The sequence below is a fragment of the Mesoplodon densirostris genome, chromosome 4 (assembly GCF_025265405.1).
Source record: "Mesoplodon densirostris isolate mMesDen1 chromosome 4, mMesDen1 primary haplotype, whole genome shotgun sequence".
Taxonomy (NCBI): domain Eukaryota; kingdom Metazoa; phylum Chordata; class Mammalia; order Artiodactyla; family Ziphiidae; genus Mesoplodon; species Mesoplodon densirostris.
The window spans coordinates 89,708,033-89,719,755 of NC_082664.1; the positions used below are offsets into that span (position 1 = coordinate 89,708,033).

The 11,723-nt window shown below is 42.7% G+C and overlaps 1 protein-coding gene across 1 annotated transcript; it reads left to right on the top strand.

Annotated features, from left to right (window-relative positions):
- Positions 1-3,333: 3,333 nt before the first annotated feature.
- On the top strand, positions 3,334-10,186 carry LOC132488508 (beta-2-microglobulin-like). The gene is made up of 4 exons (XM_060096768.1): positions 3,334-3,442; positions 6,561-6,836; positions 7,415-7,442; positions 9,052-10,186. Exons 1-3 carry the CDS (start codon positions 3,376-3,378, stop codon positions 7,426-7,428), a joined length of 357 nt encoding a protein of 118 aa, XP_059952751.1. The 5' UTR covers positions 3,334-3,375; the 3' UTR covers positions 7,429-7,442; positions 9,052-10,186.
- The last annotated feature ends 1,537 nt before the right edge of the window (positions 10,187-11,723 follow it).

Sequence of the window (11,723 nt, forward strand, 5' to 3'; positions counted from 1 at the left end):
AGCGCAGGCTCAGTAGTTGTGGCTCACGGGCCTAGTTGCTCCGCGGCATGTGGGATCTTTCCAGACCAGGGCTCGAACCCGTGTCCCCTGCATTGGCAGGCAGATCCTCAACCACTGCGCCACCAGGGAAGCCTCCATGCCTTGTTTATTGCTGATAGTATTCCATCGTATGGATAGCTGTCACAGTTTGTTCATCCATTCGCCTGTTGATGGAAGTTTGGATTGTTTCCAATTTCTGGCTGTTACCAATAAAGCTGCTTTGAACAGTTTTGTACAAGTCCTCATCATGAAAATACACTTTCATTTTCTCTTGGGTAAATACCTAGAGTGGAGTGGTTGGGTCATATGGACAGCATATGGTTAACTTTTTTAAAAACTCTGAAACTGTTATCCAAAGTAGTTGTACCATTTCCCATTCCCAACAAGAGTGTATGAAGTCCCAGTTCTTCCACATTCAGAAAATATTTACTATTATGAATAACATTTATTGTAAAAAAATTTTTTAGAAAAGTCATTAGGCCAAAAAAAATAAATTCTGTCATTCATCCCACTGATGGGAGATAACACTGTTAAGAGGCCATGTTTGTACATTTCCAGAAGTTTGCCCTCGTAGGCAAACAGTGGTCTCCTTTAAAAAAAAAAAAAAAAAAAAGAAAAGAAAAAATATAATTTTCTCTGTCTTCACTGTTTTTTTTAAGTGTTTTTAAAACTGGTTTTCCAAGTGAATAGATCAGATTCTATCTTTTAAGAATTTTAAGTACTCCAGTATTTGTCTGTGATGTGGTAAACAAGGAATATAGAGGTGACCACTAGCCCTGTCTCTTCCTATACTCCCAAGGCACTAGAAAACAATTCAACACTAACATTCCAGGCGTTAAGACCCTTAAATGAGTTAACAACACACAAACAAACAAAAGGGAGAGGCAGGAGTGTCTTTACTCATAACTTTATGCCTAACCATTATTCTTTCATTTCAAGAGAGTTATAGAGAGCTGGTAGAAAAAATAGGTAACTAGCATCAATAATCATATGCACTTCTTAATCATTACTGAACACTCCCTCTGTGCTCCCTGGGGCTCTCTCTGTGCCATTATCTCCTTTCATTAGGTCTGCAGAGAATATCCTTTTTCTAGTTTAGACACAACCACCACAGCAGGGATAGTTGAAACGTCTAAAAACATGTAAAAGAAATCCAGATGACATTTGTTGTGCTCTTTGGGGAAGCACCACCCAACTCCCTTCAAGTGCAAACTAGGGTGATTTCCAAGATCTCTGCCCCGCCCCGTCCCATGGTTCACTCCCTCTTCTGAGTGTTCCACTCAGAAAAGATCCCTGGACTCAGCCACCAGGTGATGTCAGCATCGTTTTATGGTATCTCTGGAGTGGAGGTTTCCTTAAGGAGTCTAACACTGACACGCTCTTAGAGTCAGTAGGCCTAACTTCTTTGGCTGGGCCCACAGCAGATGCAACCCAATTTCTCACTAAAATTGCCCAGGCCTCTATCTTCCCAGTGTCTGAAGCACGAATGACAAATGAATCAGGCCCATCTGAAACCTAACACTTAGCCTTTGTTTTCCTATCCATAAAAATGTAACGGGGTAATTCCTACATCCTAATGTTTACTCACGTATTCCCTCGCATGTTCGTTCATTCCTTCATTCGTAGGTTCATCCATCCATCCATCCATTCACTCATTCAGTCAGTTTACCAAGTATTTACTCCATGCCAAGCACCATTCTAGTGTGGTAATTCGAAGGGAATGATGTTCTTCAAAAGTCTAACGCTCTAAGCAGTTACTGCTTTTACCTTTTACTATCAGGGGTCATTTCCCTACAAATCAACAAAACAAAGAAAATTACCTAAACTACAGAGGCAAGATACAGGCCTGACTTTCTCCGCACAGGGTTTTCCCTGAAGGGACTCAGGAAGCAAGAAGGTCCTCCTTCACTCTGGACAGCCCAGCTTGCTCCCGAGAAACTCATCCCAGAAGGCTGTGAAAAACGCACGGATTACAGGCAAAGGGCTCACGACTCGCCAAATGCTCTGGTCAGGCTCTACTGTCTGCCATTAATACTCTGCGTGATTAAGTTACTTCAGCTCTTCGAGCCTCCCTTTCCTCATCTGTGACAAGCTGATGATAAAGGCATCCTGTTAACATCGTACACGCATTTCACAATTAAATGACATACAGCACATAGCGCAAGCCAGTGAGCCGCCAACGGGTAGCTCTATGATTATTATTAAGAGCGACAGGTAGCGGGAACAAGAGAATGAACGACGTGAGGCGGTATGTAAACACCTCAGGACATTCCACAAGAGTCGCGTGCAACTTCCTCGCCGTGGTTTGGTCGTCGCGTATTTGGGGAAAGTGCAGAGCGGCAGCTGAACCTGGCGGGCGCCTGGAGGAAGCTCGAGGCCCTCGGGCTCCCAGCGGACTGATACACCCTGGCGGCGACTCCTTTGGCTCCTTGCCTGGTTCTTTCCAAGATGAACTGAGTCTCTACTTTCAGTTTTGAGTAAGCGAAGGTTTTCATTCAGAAAGGTTGTAAAACTAGGGATAAGAGTAATCAGCATGCTTACACAAGCTGTCTGTCAGGGACACCATGGATACTGACTGAGTATGTTCTAAATACCCTGCAATATACCAGACCCTCAGATTTTTCTCTCTCACAAAAGGCTCTGTGAAGCGGGTTTTGTGTGTGTGTGTGTGTGTTTGTTTGCTTGTTGTTGTTCATGAGAAAAAGGAAGTTAGTTTAAAATTTATTTAGAAAAGAAGCATAATGTGTGTATTATCACTCTGAGCTGTCCTCATGAGGCCTCGAGGTTTCTGGACGACTTTTCTCGCCCAAAGAATCCAGAAGCCCTACAGCGTATTTCCGGGCTCTAATTGTGAACCCAAGTTCTGATTCTGCCCACTACCATTCAATCTCTGTCCTTACTCTTATTAATTTTTCTGGGCTTCAGTTTTCCCGATCGAAAACAAGGTTCTAGGCTCCTAACTCGCTGGGGTATGCTTGGGGAGCAAGTGCCTTAGCGTTTCTGGTGCTGTTCCGAAAAGCGAAGCTTCCTCCACACTGAAGTTCTCAGGGGGGCGGCCCGCGCCCCAAGCTTGGGCGCGCACCCCTGATAAGAGGGCGCCGATGTACAGACAGCGAATCCACCCGGTTCAACCCTGCCTTCCTAAGCATCACGAGACATGTCAGAAAATGAAACTGAAAACCGGCAAGTCCCTCTTTCTAACCTGCCCGGGCCTCGCTCGCTAGGAGACCGGTGACGGCCCGGCGGGCAGGGTTCTGATTGGTGGCCTGGCGTGGACTATAAGTGCGGGCGCGGGACCGGGCCGTCACTTCGCCACCCGGGCTGCTCCTGTAAGCGATGGCTCCCTTCGTGACCTTGGTCCTGCTTGGGCTGCTCTCGCTGTCTGGCCTGAACGCCGTCCCGCGTGAGTGTCCCCTCCTCCTTTTCCCTCTTCCACCAGCCCGTCCCTGTCCCGCTCGCAGCCACTAGGCACTAACCGCGTACGCCCCGGTCCCGCTCCCAAGTTTTCCTTGCCGGCTCGGTGGAGTAGTACGCGGCTTTCTCTCGGGCTGTGGAGGCGGTGGGGGGTGGGGGGTGGGGAGTGGGGAGGGGGTGCGAGCCCAGGACGCCGGCTTCAAATCTCCGGTATGGGGGGAGGGGACCTCTGGCACGCCGGCACCGGGTGGGTTGGGACAGAGCGACCGAGGTGGGGGAGGGGTTCTCTTCCGCGGGGCCTTTGGCTCCCCCCGCGCAGCGGGAACAGAGGGCGGGCTGGCGGGTCCCAAAGGGCTGGGTTTGGGGCAGCGAATGGGTGGAGACCACGCGTGGGCTTTGGGGGAGTCGCCGCCAGGGTGTATCCGTCCGCTGGGAGCCCGAGGGCCTCGAGCTTCCTCCAGGCGCCCGCCAGGTTCAGCCGCCGCTCTGCACTTTCCCCAAATACGCGACGACCAAACCACGGCGAGGAAGTTGCACGCGACTCTTGTGGAATGTCCTGAGGTGTTTACATACCGCTTCACGTCGTTCATTCTCTTGTTCCCGCTACCTGTCGCTCTTAATAATAATCATAGAGCTACCCGTTGGCGGCTCACTGACTTGCGCTATGTGCTGTATGTCATTTAATTGTGAAATGCGTCTACGATGTAAACTGGATGGCTTTATCATCAGCTTGTCATAGATGAGGAAAGGGAGGCTCGAAGAGCTGAAGTAACTTAATCACGCAGGGTATTAATGGCAGACAGTAGAGCCTGACCAGAGTATTTGGCGAGTCGTGAGCCCTTTGCCTGTAATCCGTGCGTTTTTCACAGCCTTCTGGGATGAGAGTCTCGGGAGCAAGCTGGGGGGACATGGGCCCCTGTTGCCTTTCTTCACAGAGGGTTCCTCCTTTGGCTCCTTGCCTGGTTCTTTCCGAGATGAACTGAGTCTCTACTTTCAGTTTTGAGTAAGGGAAGGTTTATCATTCAGAAAGGTTGTAAAACTAGGGATCAGAGTAATTAACATGCTTACCGAAGCTGTCTGTCAGGAACACCATGGATACTGACTGAGTACGTCCTAAAGACCCTGCAATATACCAGATCCTCAGATTTTTCTCTCTCACAAAAGGCTCTGTGAAGCGGGTTTTGTGTGTGTGTGTGTGTTTGTTTGTTGTTGTTCATGAGAAAAAGGAAGTTAGTTTAAAATTTATTTAGAAAAGAAGCATAACGTGTGTATTATCACTATTATTGATATTTGTGGTGGCATATAGCTGTAGAAAAATAGCAAGCCGACATTAAAAACTCTCTGCATTTGAAAATTTCCTAAGTAATACATGCCTGCAAGATATACAAGGCCATTTCTGGAACGTATACAAGAAACATGTAATTGTGATTCCCTCTGGGGGATCTGTTTTCTGCTCTTTCCCCTATGTGGGTTTTACTTCACTCTGGGTGTAGATAATTTTTCACTTAAACTACAGAAACTCAAATAACTCTCCCCAAAAACCTGAGCCAGTAAGTGGTTGAGGACAGATTCAAACCCAGGCCTTCTGATACACCTCCTCCTCTTAGAAGCCACTATTGTGATATTCTTCAAAAAAAAAACCCCACAAACTGCCTAGCTCCCTCAAAGAGAGAATTCCAGGTGGGATGAACCTGTGCTCTCACTACTCTAGCACCTACATGTTCTAATTATTAGAAGCTCAAATGCAAAGAGGTTTCTGAATTATCTTCACTTTGAACTATGAAAAAATATCAGGGCTTCATGGTATGTCCAGTCTAGCTCTTGGTGGGCCTAGGGACCTTTTCTTTGATGATGGGACATTTCTAGACAGATACATCTGGTCAGAGTGATGTGGTACTCCACCTTCTCTCTACCACCGGACATGGAGGATGAGCTGAACTTTATAATCTTGTACCCTGAGTGTATTTGTATTTAAGTGGTTATATACATATATTTATATCAGTCTATATATTCAGTAGCAGTAACACTTCACTTTGGAAGAAAAATATAGAAATAGAGTTTATAATATTTTTTTTACACATCCCCATGGAGGGTCTAGACATGCATCCCATTTTGGAAGCCACTATTCTGTAGCATTATGCAATATTCCCAACCTGGCAGATTATGGCAATCACTTGAGCATGCTAATTAAAAATAGAAATTCCACTGTCACATGCATTACTCCACCTGGTCCTAATGGAGAGTATGTTCTCTCCCATTTGCCATAGTCCTCACCCTTCCGTGTTGTTCTTACCCAGCCCAACTACTTCATTTAAGGTATTTGCCAGCTCCTGTAGGTGTTTCAGTTTTGTTTCTTTGTTTTCTAGCTCATGAAATCAGATATACATTCAGATAGAGATTTGTCATATAAACTCTGGAAACGATGAAGAGGTTGTGTTTTGTAGAAATATACTTTGGGTTGACTCTGTTAGGAACCTGAGCAAGGAGGTAACAATAATTACACCTGCCACTTACAGAGCAATTGCTGTGTGCTAGGCACTGTACTAGGCACATATTGAGAAGTCTGATCGGTCTGGATCTAGGCAGGAGGCAAAACAAAAAGGAGTAAACATAGGGGAAAAAAACTGACTGGGTTGAAACAGTGTACAATAACGGGAATTTTTGATGTGGCTAATATGGAGGGAGTGTGAAGTGAGAAACGAAACTTGATAAGTAGATTACAGCCAAATCATGTAGACTCTTGAATGATAAGGAATTCTGTGGGTGCGGAGGAGCCATGAAAAGTTCTTGAGATTCTCCACAGAGAGATTATTAAAGATACAGCACAATCTCCACTGACAGAAGAAGATGTTAGGAGAAATCTGCTAGAAAAAGCCTGAAAGGCATGTGTAGGGGAATTATGTGGGAAAGATATTAAGTCATGGTTTATCCCAGAAAATGGAGGCTGCCTTTTGGAAAAATGGAAGCTCATTTGGCATGAGGGGAAATGGAATTGGGAGAAAAGGGGGATCAAATATAAACACTTGGGGCCTGATCTAGCTTTAGACCAAGGTAGCCCCAATTGAAATACTCTGCAATTTCATCTGTCTTCCCCTGCTGCTCCTCAGGTCCTCCGAAGGTTCAGGTTTACTCACGACACCCCGCAGAGAATGGAAAACCAAATTACCTGAACTGCTATGTGTCTGGGTTCCATCCACCCCAGATTGAGATTGATTTGCTGAAGAATGGGAAGAAGATGAAAGTGGAGCAATCAGACCTGTCTTTCAGCAAGGACTGGTCTTTCTACCTTCTGGTCCACGCTGAGTTCACTCCCAACGGAGTGGATGAGTATTGCTGCCGCGTGAAACACGTTACTCTCACAGAGCCCAAGACAGTTAAGTGGGGTAAGTTTTCAAGTTCCTTCCTTAGCTGCTGACAGTTGTATCTGAACATAGCCACAGCATAAAGCTGCCTTGATATAAAAACATCTGCATACTGGGATTATCAGGGAATGTTATTAAAGCTCTGATTAGTGGCACCTGCTGAGAGATCTCTGCACAGCGTGGTCACTGAGACAGTGGTTTCCCTGTAGTGAGAGCAGGGAGCAGTAGCAGCACTTCCACAAGTGCACAGGCACTCCCAATGGTTCTTCCCTACTGGCTTCCTTGGGCCTTCCTGATAGCCTCAGGGATACTCAGGACCAAGGAGAGTCTCAGGAAGGCACCGGTCTTGTCTGTAAGCCCTGCTGTGGTGGTGCCCTCCAATCCTAGACTCCTGCAGTTCTCTGGCTGGCTTGGGATCTAAGGCTAGTAGGCAAGGTGGGTACCTGCTGGGTATTTCTTAACAAGGCACTCACGGTGACGGACAGTGGGCTCTTCTGCCAGCTTTATTTATAACAGTTTTAGACATTTGTTAGTACATAGTATTTCAAAAGTGAAACTTAACTGTTTCTCTTTTTCTTTCTCCATTTTCTTTTCTGTAGATCGAGACCACTAACCAGCATCATGGAGGTGGGTTTCTAATCTTAAGAAAATCTTTCTTTTATCAAGTTATTTATTTATTTTTGGCTGTTTTGGGTGTTTGTTGCTGCGCACGGGCTTTCTCTAGTTGCAGCGAGTGGGGGCTACTCTTTGTTGTGGTGGGCTGGCTTCTTATTGTGGTGGCTTCTCTTGTTGCGGAGCACGGGCCTAGGCGCACGGGCTTCAGTAGTTGTGGCATGTGGGCTCAGTAGTTGTGGCTTGTGGGCTCTAGAGCACAGGCTCAGCAGTTGTGGTGCATGGGTTTAGTTGCTGCGCAGCATGTGGGATCTTCCCGGACCAGGGCTTGAACCCGTGTCCCCTGCATTGGCAGGCGGATTCTTAACCACTGCGGCACTAGGGAAGCCCCAGAAAATCTTTTTTTTAATGTCTCTATCCCAGGGCTTCCCTGGTGGCGCAGTGGTTGGGAGTCCGCCTACCGATGCAGGGGACAAGGGTTTGTGCCCCCGTCCGGGAAGATCCCACATGCCGTGGAGCGACTAGGCCCGTGAGCCGTGGCCGCTGAGCCTGTGCGTCTGGAGCCTGTGCTCCGCAACGGGAGAGGCCACAACACTGAGAGGCCCGTGTACCGCAAAAAATAATAATAATAATAAATAATAACAATAATAATAATGTCACTATCCTGGGGACTGTTATAGACAGCTCTAATATGATAACCCTCACTGTCTGGAGGACATTCATCAGGGTAGCAATTTAGCAGGCAGAGAAGAACCCCATGGGGTCACATTCCCTTCTTCTGTGGGGTGGCATGAGGAAGGCATGTGACCCTGGGTGTGGCTCTGCCAGCATCACTGACCCTCTAAAGGGAGGACAGAAGAGCTGCAGGTGTGCTGTGACAGGACAGAGGCAGCGGTTACCCACAGCACCTGCAAGGGTTTGCTCTTTCTTCTGCCGTTTCTGCCTTGGGCATCTCTGGGCCTTCAAAAGTGAACCGTCCCTTCCTTTGCATGGCAGTTGCTTTGTTATTTAGCCAGAAGGGAAGAGTGACATAGTTCTGTAGACGCACCATTCCTAAGTGTGTGGGCACTGTGGTTGCCTCTAAAAGCTCCCAGTCCAATAGAAGAAAGAAATGGAAACAGATTGTTGTAACCTAAGGTAAAGCTACTATAACAGACGTATCTTGCAAGTATCTGTAGGAGCATGAAACAGGGAGTAATTGGACTTCTCTGCATCTTCAGTTGGAGGCCAGAGGCAGATAATCCAGCTTTTCTGGGAAATTTTACTCCACGGGGTATCTTGGCACTGAAAACCTATTCAAATTTCCTGTTACACTGTAGGACAGGGAAGGTAATTTTCGAGAGCATGAGAGAGTTTGGGTGACCTGCCCAGAGTCACACAGTTACTAAATGGTAGAGCCAGGATCTGAACTATAGTACCAGCATTCTTTCCTCTAAGGTTGTGGGGGAACCAGTGGGATAAACTAGTAGGATATGCTCTTTTAATGGATCTGGAAAGTCACCTGCACCTACTACTTTTACCAACAGTGATTTATACAGCACAAGTTAGATAAGTTTAGTGGTGCTATCTGTAATCCAAATAAAATAAATGTATTTTCTAATATTCCTTTTTTTCTTTTTTTCAGGTTTGAAGATGCCTCATTTGGATTGGACTAATTCCAGATTCTGTTGTCTTGCTTTTTATTTTCTTTTTTCTTTTCTTTTTTTAAATTTATTTTATTGAAGTATAGTTGATTTATAATGTTGTGAACTTCTGCTGTATAGCAAAGTGATTTAGTTATTGTTGTCTTGCTTTTTAATGCTGATATGTTTTTATGCTTTATGCATATAAATCAGAAGTTGTATTGATGTTACCACAAATATCATCTTCTTATAATTCTACCTAGGGTGCTACGTCTCCATGTTTGACCTGTCTTGGCAGGTAGCTATAGTGGGGGCTCTGGCAGCCTAGAGGTGGGGAAGACAGAATTTCAGGTTTAACATCAACATCTTGGTCAAATCTGAACTCTTCAGTCTCTTCTGCATACAAAACTGGATAATAAGATAGTATGTATGTTTAGAGTAAACCTCCAATTTGTAATTTTTCTTAGAATTTTGGAAAAATTTTGAAAGATAATTTTCAGAATTATGGAAATTTGTTATAGTGGATAAAACATTTTGCCATATAAAATTCATATTTACCTCTTATATCTGTTAGAGAGAGACTTGGTTGTGCCTATTTTGTTTGTTTCACTAATTAAAACAATGGTAAAACATTGTGTTCAGCTTCTCAAAGGAACAACAGCTGACTTCTCAATGTCAGTGGGATCCAGAACATAGCAGAAAGTAATCATGAATGTAGTAAAACAACTGCCTACCTAGAATTCCATACACAACAAAAATATCTTTTAAAAAATTACAGCAAAGTAAACATCCTTAGATAAAAAGTCAGATTTCAGTACCCTTTAGATCCTCACTAAAGGAGATTCTAAATGATGCACTTCAGGCAGAGAGAAGGCCTAAAATGTGAGCAGAAAGGAAGAGCAAAGGAAATGTATCAGTTCTGTGTAAAAATAAATCAACGTAAATAAGCACATAAACTGAATATTTAATATCTAACTAGTAGAGGGCACAGGAGTTTATGGAGTGCTAGTAATGTTTTATTTCTTGACATGGATGGTGGTTACAAGAGGTTTTGCTTTGTAATTTTTTGATAAATGTACATATATGCTGTACATTTTAAAGGAATGTTATATTTCACATTAAAAATCATAAAATTGATTAATGTGGTTTATTACAGTAACAGATTAAAGGAGATGATTTATATGCTTATTTCAAAGATTCAGAATAAGTGTTCAATTAAATTTCAATACTCAGTGAGTTTATGATAAAAAACTCATAGCTGGAGGAAAAACAGGCTAATTTACTTAGACTTATAAGGTTTTCTTAACACACATAAACAGACACATACACACATTAATAGAGAGATATCGGTATTTTACAGGTAAAATCAGAGATAAGATAAGGAGGCCCAATGCTACTTCTGAGTGATATTATACTAGAGGTCCCAGCAGCAAATTAAGGAAAAAAAGTAAAATGAATAAGGATTTGAAGAGAAGAAACAAAATTATATTATTTTGATGTTATATATAGATTATATAGAAATGTCAATAAGGTATAAAAGATGAATTATTAGGATTAATAAGAGAATTTAACAAATTTGCTGGACAGAAAAATCAACATAAAAGTTAAATGCATTTATACTGGTAACAAAATGTAAATTAAAAATATTTAATTTATAATAGCAATATACGTAGTACTTAAGTATATATAAATATATATGCTATATATGTTCAAGTAATAGTATTTAAATTTAAATACACACAAATTTAAATATATACAGTGTTTAAATATAAATGCATACACCAATATAAAGCTAACAAAAGATGTTAATGGAAGCTCTTAATGGAAAAATTGTAGGAATTGTGTTATTGGAGGAAATTAATGAAGACTTAAAAAAATGGGGAGAGAATGTTTATGGATAGGAAGATTAAATATCCTAAAGATATCACTTCTACCCAACTTGATATATAGACTTAATGTAATTATTAACAAAATTTTAATAGCTTTTCATGAAACTTGACAAACTGTTCCTAAAATATGGAAGAGGGTTAATGGAGGAAGAAAGACAAAGACACACCTGAAGAATAATAAAGTGAGAGATTTATAATTAAAACAGAATGGAATTGGCCCAGGGATGGACAAAGACCAATGGAATAGAAAAGAGACCAGAAACAAACTCATGCATCTATGGAAACCTGACATACAAGACATTTCAGATCAATGGTAAAAGGAAGGACTTCTGAAAAAAAAAAAAAAAGTGCTGAGACAAATGGTTCTCAATATGTGGGGGGGAAAATAGGTCCCTACCTCACACTATGAACAAATGTAAGTTGCATCGGAAAAGGATTTAGATGCAAGATTCAAAAATTTTAAACATAGGAAAAAAATATAAAACCATTTTTATGACCTCAACATAGAAGTCACAAATTACATGCATATAGCAAAAGACTGATTGATTAATCTCATTAAAATTTAGAACTACATTAAAATTAGAGACCCCACAAAAAAAGTAAAAAGTCAAGCCACAGATCTGAATATATTCACCATACCTACAACAAAGATTGGTATCTAGAGTATATCAAACACTACAAACCACTAAGAAAAAGGCAACACCCCAAGAGAAAAACAGGCAAAAGACTTGAACAGTCATTTTACAAAAAGCTCCACACCATATATATATGTTGTTTAACATTAA

What these genes read in the sequence shown, in the direction of transcription:
- LOC132488508 (XM_060096768.1), top strand. Translation starts at nt 3,376, where the DNA reads ATGGCTCCCTTCGTGACCTTGGTCCTGCTTGGGCTGCTCTCGCTGTCT. An exon ending in TGGCCTGAACGCCGTCCCGC is followed by an intron (nt 3,443 to 6,560) that starts GTGAGTGTCCCC and finishes GCTGCTCCTCAG; the next exon opens with GTCCTCCGAAGGTTCAGGTT.